Genomic DNA, 16,284 nt, shown 5'->3' with positions numbered 1-16,284 from the left:
CGCAATGTTGTATGACCACCACCTCTATCTAGTTCTAAAACACTTTCATCACTTCCAAATAAAACTCTGTACCCATTAAGAGGTTGCCCTCCATTCCCCCAGCCCCCGACCCCTGCAAACCACCAATTATGTCTCTATGGATTTACTTATTCTGAATATTTCATATAAATGAATCATACAGTATGTGACTTTTTGTGTCTGGTTTCTTCCACTCCTAGGTATATACTCAAAAAAATTGAAAACTGATACTCAAACAAATACATGTACACATGTTATAGCAGCACTATTCACAATAGCCAAAAGGTGGAAATGGCCCAAATGTCTATCAATGGGTCAATGGATAAAAATTCTGGTATAAACATACATTGGAATAGTATTCAATCACAAAAAAGAATGATGCACTGATACATGCTACAACATGGATGAACCTCATAAATATACTAGGCAGAATCATTTTGAAGTTCATATTCAAATTTTTGCATGTATCAATAGCTCATTCCTATTTATGGCTGAGTAATAGTTCACGGTGTGGTTATATCCCAGTTTGGTTGCATTGTTTCACAGTTTGGGACCATTACAAATAAAGCTACTATTAACATTCATATGTCTTCGTGTGTCTTTATTTGGACATATGCCTCATATGCCTTTATTTCTGGGGAAGCTATTGCAAAACATCTGTTTAACAAAGGATTTGCAACTAGAATATACAAAGTGCTTACAACTCAATAAGAAGACAATAAAAAAATGGGCAAAATGTTTGAACAGGCACTTCACCAACGAAGATACATGGATGGTGAATAAGCACGTGGAAAGATGCTCGATAGCATTAGTCACTAGAAAAATACAAAATAAAGCTACAATGAAAAAAAGAAGCTACAATGAGATACCACCATGGAACTCTTAGAATGGCTAAAAGGGAAAAGAATGACTATACCAAGTGTTGGCAAGGATGTGGAGAAACTGGAACCTCTCACACACTGCTGGTGGGGAACGTAAAATGGCACAACCCCTTTGGAAAACAGTCTGACAGTTTCTTAAAAACTTAAGCATAGGGCTTCCCTGGTGGCGCAGTGGTTGGGAGTCCGCCTGCCGATGCAGGGGATGCGAGTTCGTGCCCCGGTCCGGGAAGATTCCACATGCCGCGGAGCGGCTGGGCCCGTGAGCCATGGCCGTTGAGCCTGCGCATCCGGAGCCTGTGCTCCGCAAAAAAACTTAAGCATATGCCTACCATGTGACTCAACAATTCCATTCCATTTCTATATTACTTCAATTAACGTGAAGTCAAGTGGAATTATCTTGAAAGATTTTTGCCTGACAACTGATGTTATTGATGAAGGTGAGTGCCTTCTCAGCTCAAACCACTGTGGTTGTACGTTGCTTGGTGGCTTCTAGGAAAGATGGCTTTCTCCACAGTGCTGTAAACACTAAGATGTTAGTCCTGCCGCTGCAGTGTTGGACTTTATCCTTCCCTGTTTCTTCCTGTGTGATGAAAAGACTGAAAACCATGCCTCATTTTAATTAGGAGGAGACTGAAGGCAAGAAAGAGGAAGTAAATTGTTCAGATCAGAGTGAAACAATGTCTGGCCTAGAATCTCAGCCTCTTTACTAAAAGCTCACAATTTCCAGGTATCACAGCTCCCCTTCTCCTCACACACTAGGAATATTTTTTTTCCTAGGACTTGGAAGGTTTAGTGTGAGATTGGCTTCCAAAGGGTTAATCTATCCACCGTGCCTCCAGCACTGGAGGATATTGACAGGAGTCAATGCCAGTAGCTGTATTCGATTTTTACTTGTTTTTGTTCCTCTGGTGAGTACAGAAAGGCCGATAAAGATATTTAAGTGTAACTTTTCATCACATGCTACGGATCCCTCCTCTTTATAACATAAGGTCCTGTACTGTAATCTGAATGTGAACTGTTTTGCCATACGAATAATTTTTCTTTGCTGGAGAAAACTGGGTGCTCATCAGATGAGACTGGAAGTATATCATTCAGATGACTCGACCATCTTCGGGGAGCTTTGGTGCAGTGGGACAGAGTGCAGGTTGCTGGGAACGCCCGGGCTCCCGGATGCTGCCACCATTTCCTGACTCCGTGACTCGAGCGCTCATTCTCCCTTGTCAGGGCTGTTTCCCACTTCATGAGGTGGGTTAATAGTATCAGCTCTGAGGGATGAGCCACCCGAGTGGAAGGGCTTTGCATAACAGGCAGCGCAGGGCAGGTGGAGAAGCTCGACCCAAGTGTAATCTGTGTCGATAAGGGAAGATTCTCTGGAAACGGTGTGTACAAGGAAATAAAAGGGTCTTATTGGTGGAGACTGGGATGTTCACATAATTAGCCAATAACGCAACAAACTGACATTACGAACCTCTGGATGTGATGCAGTAGAAAAGACGCAACGTCACTCACGTAGAATATTGTCATCAACAACTAAAATGACTCTCATCCTGCAGAAACAGACAAACCCAGGTTGTAGAGACCCAGAGGGGATGTACTTGTTCCTCACAGCATTCAGGGAGTCCCGGGGCAAAGAAAGTGTCTTTGTTGGAAATAAATATGGAAGAAGCCCCACCCAAGTGCTAGAGGGTCTGCTTTGTCCTCATAGGTAAATATCGAAGCACATTCTGGCATGACCCGGGCTTCTCATACCTGCTGAACCCATTGGCCAGCTCTGAAAGAGAAAGCAGAATGAGTCGGCCAAAGTGTGGACTGAGGGGCCCAGAATTGATTTTAGCTCAACCAGAGCCTGAAACAGAGGTCTTGGCAAGCTCCTTTCCCTCTTTTAGTTTCTGGATCCTTTTCTACAAGAGGCACAAGGAATAGTTGCAATTGTTGCTCTTAATAGGGAGAGGAAAGGAATGAGAAGGGAAGGGAAGGAAAAGGAAGGGTAGGGAAAAGAAAAGAACCAGTACTGGTAATGCTACAAGCTACAAGTAATGCTACAAGTAATGCTACAAGCACTTAGCACAAGAAGAATCTCTGTCTCAGGCTCTTCTTCTAGGACATCCATCCCAAGGAAAGCACTTTCTGGCTGTGTGTATTAAAAAATTCTAGTAGCTGAAACAGATATATTATCAAACTAAATTTCTGTGGTTTAACATAATAGATGTTTATTTCTCACTTGTATCACATTTACTTGATGGAGTATTTGAGGAAGGAGGTGGCACTCCTGCTTTGTAACCACTGAGGTTCAAAAGTGATACCAGTCATTTCTGCCCACATTCCATTGGTGGGGACTAGTCACTTAGAGGCAAGGGAGGCTGGGAAATGTAATTCCCCTGGCTAGGCAGTTGCCACGTAGTAACATCTTTACACCCTGAAGGGAGCATGGATCTTTGGTGGGCAGTTATCTCTGCCACATTGTATGACCTTGGGCAAGTTATTTAACTCCTTTGGGGCTCAGTTTCTTTAACTATAAAATCAAGCTATTAATAGAATCTCCCTCAGGGTATGAGTCACGATTCAATGAGTTGAAACAAAAAGTGCTTGGGGGCTTCCCTGGTGGCGCAGTGGTTGAGAGTCCGCTTGCCGATGCAGGGGACACGGGTTCGTGTCCCGGTCCGGGAAGATCCCACATGCTGCGGAGCGCCTGGGCCCGTGAGCCATGGCCGCTGAGCCTGTGCGTCCGGAGCCTGTGCATCCGGAGCCTGTGCTCCACAACGGGAGAGGCCACAACAGTGAGAGGCCTGCGTACCGCAAAAAAACAAAACAAAACAAAACAAAAAAAAACGTGCTTGGACTAGGGTTGGAACAGAGTAAAGGCTCATAACATTAACTATTTTTATCGTTTGTTGAGAACCTACTTTGGGTTATATCCAGATATTAATCCTCACCACAACCCATGAGGTGCAGGTAACCATTACAACTACTTTACAGGAGAGGATGATGAAGTTCAGAGAGGGAAAGTAAGTGACCCAAGGCTACACAATCAGGGAGCAACAGAATCCGGTCTGGTAGCAAACAGTTTTACACACCGAGGACTGTCAGACCTTTTGCTAAACAGCCCCACATCCAGACTTTGCATAAGTCACTGGAAATATAACGACTCCCAGAAAGGTTGCCTTAATAACCCAACTTAGTCATACGTTGCTGGGCCCCTGCCAGCCTTTCCTCCCTCATCTTCTATCACTCTCCCTCTTACCCACCATAGTCTAGCCATTTGCTTTCTTTCTAACCTTCACATAAGCCAAGCTAGATCGCACCTCAGGGCCTTTGTACCTGCTTTCACCTCTGCCTGGAATGCTCTTCCTGCCTGTCTTTCCACGGCAAGCTTTTTCTTTTCATTCTGCTTTCAGCTCAAATGTCACCTCCCCAGGGAGGCCCTCCCTGATCCCAGCTCAGTCACTCACTTTCACATCACCTGGTTTTCACTCTCTGCCCAGCACCCAGCACCATTTGTTTTGGTTTTTTTTTGGTGCTCATGTATTTGTTTAGTGTCTGTCTCTCTCTCTAGACTGTGAGTTCAACAAAAACAGTGGCTTCATTCTTATTGGTCTTCCTGATTCCCCAGAAATTAGGACAGTACCAGACACAGACTCCAGCCTGGTAAATATCTGTTGACTAAAATCAAACACTTAATTGAGGCCTATGACCTTATGTGCCTCTTTGCCCACCCTTCCTTCTCTTCTTCCAGGGACATTGCGTCAGGCCACACACAACTCCAGAGGGTGCCATTCACACAGCAACAATGTGGATCACTGGGGAGGGGGTGATGTTTCTTTAGTGCACAACCTAGACAAATGTGGTGATGGCACTGTTACATCCTTCCTTCCTTCCTTCCCTCCTTCCTTCCTTCCTTCCCTCCTTCCTTCCTCCCTCCCTCCCTCCCTCCTCTCCCTCCTTTCCTTCCATCCTTCAATAAATATTTATTGAGCACCTATGCTATTCCATGTTAATAGTGGAGACACAGCGGGACATGAGAGGAACGTGCCTCTGTCCATGGAGCAAATTTTAAACTTGCAAACACAAAGAAAAATACAATGTATAAAGATGTTGAAATAAACATATAATTGCAAGTTTCATGTTCATTTCTCTTTGTCCTCTACTATTAGTCTCACTTTTTTTTTTTTTTTTGCTGTACGCGGGCCTCTCACTGTTGTGGCCTCTCACTGTTGTGGCCTCTCCCATTGCGGAGCACAGGCTCCAGACCCACAGGCTCCAGACCCACAGGCTCCAGACACACAGGCTGGGCGGCCATGGCTCACGGGCCCAGCCGCTCCGCGGCATGTGGGGTACACAAACCCGTGTCCCCTGCATCGGCAGGCAGACTCCCAACCACTGTGCCACCAGGGAGGCCCTATTCTCACTCTTTTCTCCCTTTCCCCTTTCTCACACACCCACATCTGGCCTCTGCAGCCACCGACAGACACTCCTGATTCTTCCCTGTCTCCCTCCTACCCAGCATGCGAGAGCTAGTTTGTGCAGGCTTGCAAAAACCGATTGTTAAATATTTAGGAATTTTGCGAGCTGGCTGTTAAATGATTACTAGCTTAAAATCAGACATGGTAGGAGTATTTACAGCATAGAAATAGGCCGATGTTCCGAGGCAGGGTTTGTTGATGCGGTTTTTCTGAAAAGCTGGTCTTCTAGCACACCACTGTTCCATCTATTTCTGGCAAAGACACTTTGCTTTGCTGAGGAATATCCTAATTCTTTGATAGAGATTCAGTCTCTACCCCTCCCCCCACCCCACCATTCCTCAGCTCCCTCCTGGGTGGCGGGGAGATGGAGATTCTAGGGCCTGTGTTGTGCTGGGAGGGGAGAGAACAGTAGAAGAAGAGAAAGCATGAGGGAAGTAAGTGAAAAAGAGAATAAAAAGGACAGCAGTATAGAAAGGAAAGAGAAAGAAAAGGGAAGTAGCAGGAGGGCAGAGGTTAGGATAGGGAGAGCGTAACGACCAGCCAAGACTCACCTCACAGTGTCTTCAGGGGCACTTGGGCCATTTCCTCACTTGGGGCCAGAAGGTGGCCAAGTTGCTATGAGATGAGGAAACCGCCTTCACAAACTGTCCTGAAACAGGATGTGGGTGGGGACCCCCACAGCTGGGCTCTGGAGGAAAGAGGGCTGGGGACCTGGGCCGGTGAGGTCTAGGAGCCAGGATGCCTCCATCTCTAACTGTGGAAGGACTGGGGGCCCAGACTCCTGGGTCTGGGGAAGGAGGGAGGACCCAGACTCCCCCTCGACCTCACTCGCCAACCCTCCAGCCCCCACCCTTCCCCACCCCTGCTGCCTTTAAGGTGTTGAGACTCAGACAGAGGCCCAGGCCGCATTTAGCAAGTCCCTACCCTCCCCACCCCTTTCCTGGACTGCCTTGAGTGAGGCGAGATATAAAAAGGAGGAGAGAGCAGGAGTGAGGGTTCCAGCTGCCCTGATCATGAGCCCTTTCCTGCTGCTGGCCCTCCTGGGCATCACCGTGCCCCGTGAGTGAGGACCTCAGACGGGAGGGGACTCTGGAGGATGAGCTAAGACTGATTGGCTCTTCCCATCTCAGGAGTGCAGGCCCTGACCTGCTACTGGGGGACACTGGCGTCTGTGAAGAATGCATCGGAACTGCCCCTCCAGTGGACGACTAGCCGGAAGCACTGTGAGGAAGGCTGGAGCTGCCAGGAGGTTCTGATGCTGATGGAGAACGGTAAGGAGGGCCCGTGGGCCCCCGCCCGACTCCCACCCTCTCCTGTGCAGAGACGCTCCTATTGCCCCCGCTCCTACCGGCATATTCTGTGTACAAACTCGAAAGCCTGCTCCCCCCAGTACCAGGAGCTGTTCCCTCCTCGGCTACCCCGTGGCCTGCTCTGCAGCCTCTCACCCCAGAGCACGAGGCACATCCACCCTCTAGTCATGACCTCACCCTGGCCCGTCTCTCTCTCTTGGTCCAGGACCCCAAGTGTACGTGGTGCTCATCAAGGGCTGCACCCAGGCAGCCGATCACGAGGACCTCATCACCCAGCACAGGGCAGGCCCCGGCGTGTCCATCGCCTCCTACACCCGGGTGTGCCGGGAGGACTTGTGCAACCATCTGTCCACCAGCCTCCCTCTCTGGGCCCCGCACCCACCCACAGGTGCCGGAGGGAGAGGAGGAGGGTGTTTGGGAGGAGGGAAGCCATGGGGCTGAGGCGTTGGGGTGAGCACGCTGGGGATGCTCCTTTAGAATCCCTCCCTGCCCACCTTCCCCAGCACAGCTTCTTCTAACAGTCCCGGAGCAGAAAACTGGACCGCTTTTCCCATGTTCAACCACCCACCTCCGACTCTGGCTCCGGCCCTGACTTGGTGCCAGCTCCTTCTTTCCATCCCGCTGGATTTGGTCCACGCGTGTTCTAGTCAGGGTTCTGGCATTTCCTCCTCCTAAGTGAAACGGGCCTGTGACTTCCCACTGTTTTTTTCTGTCTGAGACCGTAAATCAGGTTTGGGGCTGTGTTCTGCATTTCTCTACTCTTTGGCATCTTTTGTGGACATGGGCGTCTTGTCTTCTTGGACTGTTTAGTGGAACTTGTGGGTGAAGCCACTGGGTCCTCCCCGGGCACCACTCCCTGACTCGTACCACCTCCTGTGCTCAGTCCCAGACGCCCCTTCCCAGATCTCACGTCCCCTCCTCAACCTTGCTGTCTCTCTAGCTCATGTTCCAAATGCCCTGCACCCCAGGCCTTCATGAGAAGAGCTTGAGGAGGGCACATTTGGGGGACACTAGGGAATTGATTCTTGGGGACCAGCAAAATGGGGGAGGGGTGGAGGGAAGGCACATGGTCTGAATTCAGAGCCTTCTCAGTCCTGCCTCCCTTTCTCTGTCACCTCCCCAGCCCTGGGGTCTGTGCGGTGTCCAGTCTGCTTGTCTGCCCAAAGCTGCCGGTCTGCAGCAGAGCTGACCTGCCCCGCCGAGAGCACACACTGCTACAGTGGGCACCTTCTGCTCAGTGCTGGTGAGCTGGACCAAGATTTGAGTCTCTGGGGAGGAAAGGGAGCTGAGGTCTGGGACCCGGAGGAGGGTGGGCCTGGCTTCCCAGAGCTGCGCCTCCCGCATGAGGGATGGATGGTCCCAGCAGCAGTGTCTCCCTCTCTCCCCTCCTCTCACTTTCCACAGGGAACCGCTCCACCCATCTGAGAGTCCAGGGGTGCATGTCCCAAGCAGGCTGCAACCTGCTTAATGGGACTCGGGAAATCGGGCCCATCAGTCTGCAGGAGACCTGTGATTCTGAAGGTGAGTGTCATACCCACAAGACCAAATGCCCTGCGCCGCGGCCTCGGGCCATGATGACCCTGTGAAAGGCGGACATCCAAACACATCCCACCAAAGCCAGCATCACGTCGTTCAGATATTTATTACTCACTCAGGCAGATGTGATGTAAGGGGTTCTCCCAGTAGGCGCTTCAGGTGGGGATGCCAGTAAGAGGTGTCCAGCTTAAGGGGAGACAGAGGGTGCGTGGTCCAGGGGACATATCTATAGGATAGGAATCCACTGGTGGGTGTTTTATTTGTTTTTGTTTTTTTGCGGTACGCGGGCCTCTCACTGCTGTGGCCCCTCCCGCCGCGGGGCACAGGCTCCGGACGCGCAGGCTCAGCGGCCATGGCTCACGGGCCCAGCCGCTCCGCGGCATGTGGGATCTTCCTGGACCGGGACACGAACCCATGTCCCCTGCATCGGCAGGCGGACTCTCAACCACTGCGCCACCAGGGAAGCCCCTGGTGGGTGTTTTAAATGATGCTGGGCCTGTCCAGGTGGGAGAGGGGCAGGGGAGCAGGGAGGAAGGCCAGAGGGGCAGAGAGGGTGGGCTGCCTCGCGTGCCACTCTGTCCATTGGCTGGAGAAGTGAGTGCAGGTGTGCCGGCTGGTTTCCTTGCTGGGCGTGACTTACTGCTTCCAATTCTACTTCTCCACACCCCGGACCTTGGGTAAACCTGGGTCTTCCACTTCCCCGTGACCACCCTCACCCATCCCCCACCCATGGTACGAGAGCACCCCAGCAGCCATGCTGCAGAGAAAAAAGATCAGAGAGGATATCAAGGGTGCTTCAGGTGTGACAGGAAAAGTAAGAGCCAGACGGGGACACGGGGAGGGTCCCCACTTCCCCATGGAAACCCAGCCAAACCGAACACCGGTGGATGAGAGTGGCCTAGAGTGTCTTGCTGTGAAGCACCTGCCCTGGCGAGGTGGGGAGTGGGGTCTTAGGAAAGTGGGAGAAGGGTCTTCCCTGTCCGAGCTTCAGGGAGAGAGTTGAGTGAGTTCCTCTTGTTTGGATCTCTCTGGCTGGACTGGGAGCCTTGAGGACAGAGCCTAGATGTCACTGACGCCAGGTTTCCAGCCTCGGGCAGCACAAGGGCTGGCTGAGGATGGGCACCCAGGATGCGTTTGCTGACGTGAGTTTGTACAGGATTCCAAGGTCTGTGGAGACCCCAGAGGACTCAGACCCTGGCCCTGCCCTAAAGGGCTTCCAGGACCGAGAAGGGAGACATCGCAGACACAGATGGTCACAGGGCTGTCGTGGAAGTGGGTCTGCGGGGGCCTCAGAGAAGGATGATACTGATGTCCTGGGAGGGGCGAATCAGGGAGGGCTTCACAGAGGAAGTGACCTATGAGCCGTGTCTTAAAGATGAGCTGCAGTTTATTCACAGAAGAGGAAAAGGACACGAACAGGCAGAGGAAACGGCTTGGAGGTGGGTGCAGCCCGCTGGTTTGAAGAGGGGTCCCTCGGCTCTGCCTGAGGAGGGGCTCATCGAGAGGATGGGGTGCAGCTGGGGGTGGTGGGTGATCACAAGTTTTCCAGGTGGACAAGGTGAGTGTGGGCCATGAAGGCAGAGCCGTTCCAAGCAGAAGGAACAGCGGGTGCCAGGCCAAGGAGGCAGGAAATGCCCTGCTGTGTCTTGGGAATGGATATTGTTGGGGGAGCCGAGAGGTAGGCGGGGGGGTCCTGGTGGCGGGTCAGGTGCCTGCCCAGCCAGACTGAGGAGCTGGCCTTTCTGCTGAGGGCAGTGGAGCTGTGGAAGTGTGTTGAGCAGAGGAGGACAGAGTCTGAATCTTTCCTTCTCATTAATGTTGGTTTACTTATCTGGCCTTCGTCTCTGGGACTAGGTAACATTCATAATTCAGAAGGCGTTTCCGAAACAGATCAGATGCGCGCCACACACACCACACACCATAACGCACACAATACACTCAGGAGACACAAACACACACTGTGCCAAGTACACACCACACCTCACATACCGCACACGGGCCTCCTTAAACCTCACACATCCGCACGCACCACAGACTTCACACACTACATATAGCACATGCCACACCCAGCACACAGACCACACTTCACACGCCGCGGACAGCACACACAAACAAAACACAGGTACACAGGACACACACCACGCCACACCCATGCAACAAACATATACCACATACCTCACCAACACACTGTACACACACGTCACATAGCATACACACACCATACACATTTCACACATTCCCACACTACCCCACACACCCCACATACCCACTACACATCTACATACATCCCATATATGTACGCCCCCAAACCACACACGTCACATAAAACACAGCCATTAGGCCACAAATGGATATCCCTAATATATGTCCATATTCTGTTGCCTTTCAGCATCAGAGCCAGATCTTGGACGGTGCATTTGTCTTCCCTGGTTAAGTTCAGTTCGGTAGTTTAGCAAATGTCTGTTGAGCATCGGCAAGGCCAGGCATGAGAAGATGGGGTACAGTGAGATGTCAGGGAGTAAGTGGAGGACAGAAGGGCATCTCAGGGAGCTAGAACAGCTTCTGGAAGAATGGGGGAAGGAGAGGACTGGGTGCCAGGACTGGGTGCAAAATGGACCACCGCAGGAGCCCAGACTAAAGAAGAACCAAAGGGCTGGGATTTTAACAGCCTTGACTCTCCCCCTAAGGAATAGGATGGTGGTCCCAGTGAGAGCAGTGGGTCACACAGTCAGGGAGAGCACAGCCTTTAAGGGCTTAGCGTGTGAATCAGAAAGACGTGGGTTTCTGTCTGGGCTCTGCCGCTGAACCAGCTTTTGAGGATTACCACCTCTTTGAGCCTCTTTCACCAAGTTCAGGGAGGGGGAGATAACCCCAGACAGTCAGGGGTCGCAGAGTATACAAAGGCCCTGGGGTGGTATGTGCCTGCCATGTGTTCAAGGAAGAATCCAGAGGCCAGTGTGGCTCCAGCAGAGTGATCAAGGGGAATAAAGATATTTAAAAAAAGAAAAGAAAAGAAAATGGGGATGACGAGGATAACACCATCTGCTTGGTGCGGGGCGGGGGCCAGGGGGCCAGGAGGAAATGAGGCAATCCAGGCGAGGCAAGCTCCTTGGGAGGCTTAAAGGGGTTAACCCCTGGAAAGTAGTCATGGCAGCCGGGCACCTCAGTTAAATGTTCAGTGCGCACGAAGCGTCTGAGTATTTTTGTTTGGAACATAGGGCTTCTCAGTTAAAAGAAATCTGCGGTGTCAGGCTGCCCTCCTTATTTTCCAGATAAGGACCCTGAGGCCCAGAGAGGGAAGTAGAGATTGGCTCTTGCTAAGGAAGAGCCATCCATCTCTCTCACACCCAAAGGGAGGAGCAGCCGTCCCCAAGGGGGGTTGGGAAAAGCCCCTGCGATGTTCCAGCAAGAACAGGGGAAAAAACTGGGGGTGGGGCTCGGACTTCCTGTGTCCCTGCTAATCTGAGGTTGAGGCACCCAGCGGCTAGATGGCTTGGAGGGTGAGTCAAGAACGTGACCATCTTCCCAAGCGCAGGACCAGGCAGGCCCCTGAATCACCCAGACCCTGGTCATTCCTTCTCCGCAGCTATGCTGACCTGTCATCGGGGGGTCATGCTTCGGACTTCTCAAGACCTGACTCAGAAACCTGTCACGTGGTCCGCGAATACGGAGCAGCTGTGTAATCGTGGGGAGGTGTGTCAGGAGACGCTTCTGCTCATAGATGTAGGTGTGTGGGCTGCCCAAGAGGGCAAGACCCCCGCACGGGGTCCTGCGTCTCGCTGCCCTGGATTCTGTGCCCTGAATCTCCTGCCAGGTTCCCCTCACGCTTGCAGTTCTAAACCCAATTCTCCCTCTTTCTGCACCTTGTTTTCCCCTTCTGAAACCAAGGGGGCGAGGTGATGGCGATCATAGTACCTACCCTGCTGTGTGGTCGCTAGGCTGTATCCGGTAGTCCAGGCAAAGGGCTGAGAGAGCTGGCACAGAGCAACCTCAGTGGCTGTATTCAAGGTCTAATGAGCTGCCCGTTGTGTGCCAGGCACTGTTTTAGGTGCTGTAGATCCCATCGCATCTGCCTTCTTGCCACTTTACGTGCCAGTGGGGAAGCAGAAGAAAAAAAAAAAAAAGAGTAAGATATGCCTATGGAGGTAAGAGCTATGGAAATTAATCCAGCAGGGAAAGGAGATAGGGAGAGTGAGGTAAAGGTGGTAATTTGCTCTCTGAGGATGCTCTAGTGAGAAGGTGACATTTGAGCGAGAACTGAGAGGTGGCAGAGCTGGGGGAGGACCCAGGCTCTGGCCGTGGTCTTCCCCGTGCACTCACCGGGACTTGTGCTCCCGTCCTCAGAGGACCCGCATCCCGCCTCTGCCTGCTGTGCACCGAGGAACCCCTGGCTCTGCCGCCTTCCGAGTCTCCCCTCCCCCCACCCAGCTTTCACTCTGTCACCCCTCAGGACTCAGATCGCTCCTGGTGGGGAGCAAAGGCTGCAGCAAGGCCAGGACACAGGATTCCCAGGCTATCTCCATACACTCGGGGCCGCCCGGAGTGCTCGTCGCCTCCTTTGCCCGGTTCTGCACTTCCGACAAGTGCAACTCGGCTGCCAGCAGCAGTGTCCTGTTGAACTCCCTCCCTCGTCCAGGTGTGGGACCCCAGCGGGCTGGGTGGGACCGGGGGTGGGGAGAGATGGGGCCCCAGAGATACACTCTGGGGCTCAAGGAGGGTGGCTAAGAGCTAAGAGCAGAGCTGTGCGCCCCCAACTTTCTCTCTGCTCCCCAGCTGCCCCTGCCCCGGGAGACCTGCAGTGTCCCACCTGTCTGTCCGTCTTTGGATCCTGCACACAAAACTCTGGTACTGTGATGTGTCCTAAGGGCACCAGTCATTGTTACCAGGGTCACATTGCTCTCAGGGGAGGTGAGTGCTGAAGGTCAGGTCCCAAGGATGAAGGGGCTGGGGGCCTCAATTCACTGGTCCTGAGGTGGGAGGGTGCTTGAGACCCTGGCTTATGCGTTTGAGGGTGGAGGGGGCTGGGGACCCAGATTTTCTAGGTCGGAGGGAGGAGGGGCCTAAGAGCCTGGTCTCTTGGTCTGACGGGGGGAGGGTCTAGGACTCCGAGGGTTTAGGAATTTAAGCTGAGGAAACCTGAGCCCTCTCTGACTCATATTCACTCTCCAGGTGGGCTGAGCTCCCCAGTGGACATCCAGGGCTGCGTGGCCCAACCTTCCAGCTCCTTATTGAACGGTACCCAGAATATCGGGGTCTTTTCTGTGATTGAGGACCGTGATGAGGCTACAGTGCCAAATGGAGCTGCCCCTACCCTAGTGCCAGATGGAGCTGCCCCTGCCCCCTACCTGGCTTGGGTGGCAGGGCTGGGACTATCCCTAGCCCTTTGGTGTGGGGCGCCCTCCCTGCTGACCCCATTTCCCCATGATTCTTAGGCCTTGCTGACCCCCTAGCCCAAACCCTCCCTCTGACCTCATAACTAAATAGCCTTGGACACGGAATTATTTCCCAGTCCTCTACACGAGTTATCACCCACACCCACCCCACGTACTGTATGACCTGATGACAGGGCCTCGGAGCAGCTGAACTTGCCCTGCGGGAGGGTGGACATTCAAGCAGTGGCCCCGTGTGTGTGTGATAATAAAGACATTGTCCTTTCCCCCAAATGCTGGGGTTTCCCTACGTGAGGGGAGGGGAGGGTTCCCAGAGATCTGGCATGAGGGAGGAGAGGAATCCGGTGACAGATTGACCATCTCAGGCTGTCCTTTACTGATCTGGTCCACATCCCCATTGGACCCCACTGGGCGGCGGCAGAGTCTTCAGCTTGCCGCAAGTAAAAGCATTTGGGCATCGCCATGACTTGGGAGGCGAAGGTGCACCGGGACCAATGAGGCTTCTATCCCAGTAGCCAGGGCCTCAGCACCAACAGCGGGCTCACCCCACTTGAATAACGTAAGGGTCTGTGTGAAGCAGAGAAACAAGAGGCTTTGCACGGTTTCCTGAGGCTGATATCATTGGGGCTGTTATCATCCTAGGTCTGAAACACTGAGGAGAAGTCATGACCGTTACTAGGATCTGGAGGGGGTGGTGTTTACAGAACGCTGCCTGACAGGATCTCTGATCCCAGGCTGAAAACCCATCCAGCCCACAGCGACACTACAGGGAGGAATTAATGCCCCAACCTCACTCAGTGTCCGCCCTCTGGTTTCCTGTTGGGTCTCCCCATTGACTGAACCCAGCTGGAAGGCAGGAGATCCCACTGACAGTCCCCACAGCGCAGGGCAGGGGAAGAAGCTGAGAGAGTGAATTTGAAGAAGGAAACAGAAAGTGTCCAGCACAGTCACCCCTTTCCCTTGTCCCGATGAAAATCAGAGTCCTCAATACAGAAGACACAACTCCCATCCGTTACCATATTGCACCCACAGCGTTAGACAACCAGTTCTTCATGTACCACAGTGAGAGGAAGATGGGGAAAAACAGCATGTAACGAAGATGAAAAGGTCCTGACTGTGTAGCTGGTGGTGATCAGAGCTGCCCTCTCCTACCACCCATTCTACGTTCTCTTACCACCTGCCAACACCTCCTCGGGACAATTGGTGTGACACAAATCTTCATTCTTAAGGGAAGTAAGTGTTCAATGGTCTTGTCTTTATTGGCTCTTGGCCACTTTCTGCTGAACAGGGCCACCGGCCAAGGAGATATTACCGCCAACGCGTCCCCTGGCTTCCAAACATAGTCTTCCTTGGTCCAGCAACCCAGCCTCCCTCTGGTGGTCAGGTTCCCTCTGGCCATCAGCAGAGTGGCCCTCGTCTCTGCCTGTTATTTCAGCAGCGCAAGGAGCACAAAACGGGGGCAGTCCTGGCTTCCGATTGATTAGAGCTCTGATGGGGTTCCTCACCCACACCAAGCCCAAGGTCACAGAGACCAGGAGCAAAAATTCTTCAAGCGGGTTGTTAGGTGTACTAGTGGGAGGGGACACTCCCTTATCCTCCCGATTCATGGACCCCTGCATTCTGGCTCTGGGAGAGGTGACACGATAGACTGGCCACTGGTTCAAGACATACAGCATCTCCTGTGGGGTGGCAGGGTACCTTCTCTCACCCGGTGCCCTCATCAACCATCACGGCCATTCCACCCTTCCGATAAGTCAACTGTCTCTGTGTAGTGGGGCACCTGGAAGATCAGTGAGCTCCATGGATGGGAGTTAATTGCCTCACTTCCTTTGCCTTAAAATATGTCCTCTAGCTGGAAGCGATACTTCAGGGGATACTGTAGCAGTAGAACAGACATCTTCTAAGTTCCCAAATGGCAAGGTTGACAGAAGCATTGGGTACGAGGAAGGCAAATCAGAACCCACAGTGTGTATTTATCCCTGTGGGGAGAGAGCTCAGTCCGCTCGAGGGTGGGGTATGTCCTGGGTGGTCCTGCTGTAGAAAGACGCCATAACAGGCTTAGAGTTGGCCTCTGCCTCTGTTGGTTTGGGCACTGAGTACAGTCAACAGCCAGGTCACCTTGGGGAGAGTTAGCCCATTTGTCGTCACTATGGGGAGCAGAGGTAGAAGATAGATGGGCCCTGGATAGAGCAGCTGGAGTTTGTCAAGAGGAGTAAATTTGAACTTTGTTTTCCCTAGACACTCCAAGGACAAAGTTAGTGGCAGGAGTTGAGCTCTGCTGGAGTAAAGAGATAAGATGACCACATCTATCACTCCTGAGGCCAGGAAAACCTTCCCTGTCTGCACATGCGCAGGAGGCCTCCTCAGGGTCAAAAAGGGAAGGGGTGCCACCCCATAATAAGTGCTGTCAAACCTCTCATTAGCCTCTGTGCTGGAATCCATCTCGCCAAAAAGATGTGCCCGCCTATTGGGAAGGGTCCCAGGGCAGGTCAGATGTGGGAAAAGCAGCGAGATAATTGGCTAGAGGAGAAAAACGACCCAGAAGAACTGCTCTCTATAAATGATTTAACAACCTCTTTACTGCGTTCTTCCTCATGAGGGAGGACGCCCACACCCTTTCTCTCCTGATGTGTATTTCTGCCTAGCTTCTGTCTTATATAAATAAACTGTTTCTCTGTGTGCTCTCCCA

General features: G+C 52.3%; 1 protein-coding gene across 1 annotated transcript; it reads left to right on the top strand.

Moving 5' to 3' along the window:
* The first annotated feature begins 6,488 nt into the window (after nucleotides 1-6,488).
* CD177 (CD177 molecule) lies at nucleotides 6,489-16,284 on the top strand. Its single transcript, XM_022585514.3, has 8 exons — nucleotides 6,489-6,630; nucleotides 6,875-7,057; nucleotides 7,793-7,912; nucleotides 8,074-8,190; nucleotides 11,792-11,932; nucleotides 12,656-12,841; nucleotides 12,979-13,113; nucleotides 13,375-16,284. Exons 1-8 carry the CDS (start codon nucleotides 6,615-6,617, stop codon nucleotides 13,635-13,637), a joined length of 1,161 nt encoding a protein of 386 aa, XP_022441222.2. The 5' UTR covers nucleotides 6,489-6,614; the 3' UTR covers nucleotides 13,638-16,284.

Source organism: Delphinapterus leucas, chromosome 20, assembly GCF_059928025.1.
Source record: "Delphinapterus leucas isolate spDelLeu-1000000601 "Yukka" chromosome 20, BTC_Dleu_Yukka2, whole genome shotgun sequence".
NCBI classification, from domain to species: domain Eukaryota; kingdom Metazoa; phylum Chordata; class Mammalia; order Artiodactyla; family Monodontidae; genus Delphinapterus; species Delphinapterus leucas.
The sequence above is the reverse complement of the archived record's forward strand: the minus strand, read 5'-3'. Positions and strand labels throughout refer to the sequence as shown.

Excerpts from the sequence above, each read along its gene's own strand:
- CD177 (XM_022585514.3), top strand. Across the intron at positions 8,191-11,791 it reads GGAGACCTGTGATTCTGAAG|CTATGCTGACCTGTCATCGG; the intron begins GTGAGTGTCATA and ends CCTTCTCCGCAG. Across the intron at positions 11,933-12,655 it reads GCTTCTGCTCATAGATGTAG|GACTCAGATCGCTCCTGGTG; the intron begins GTGTGTGGGCTG and ends GTCACCCCTCAG.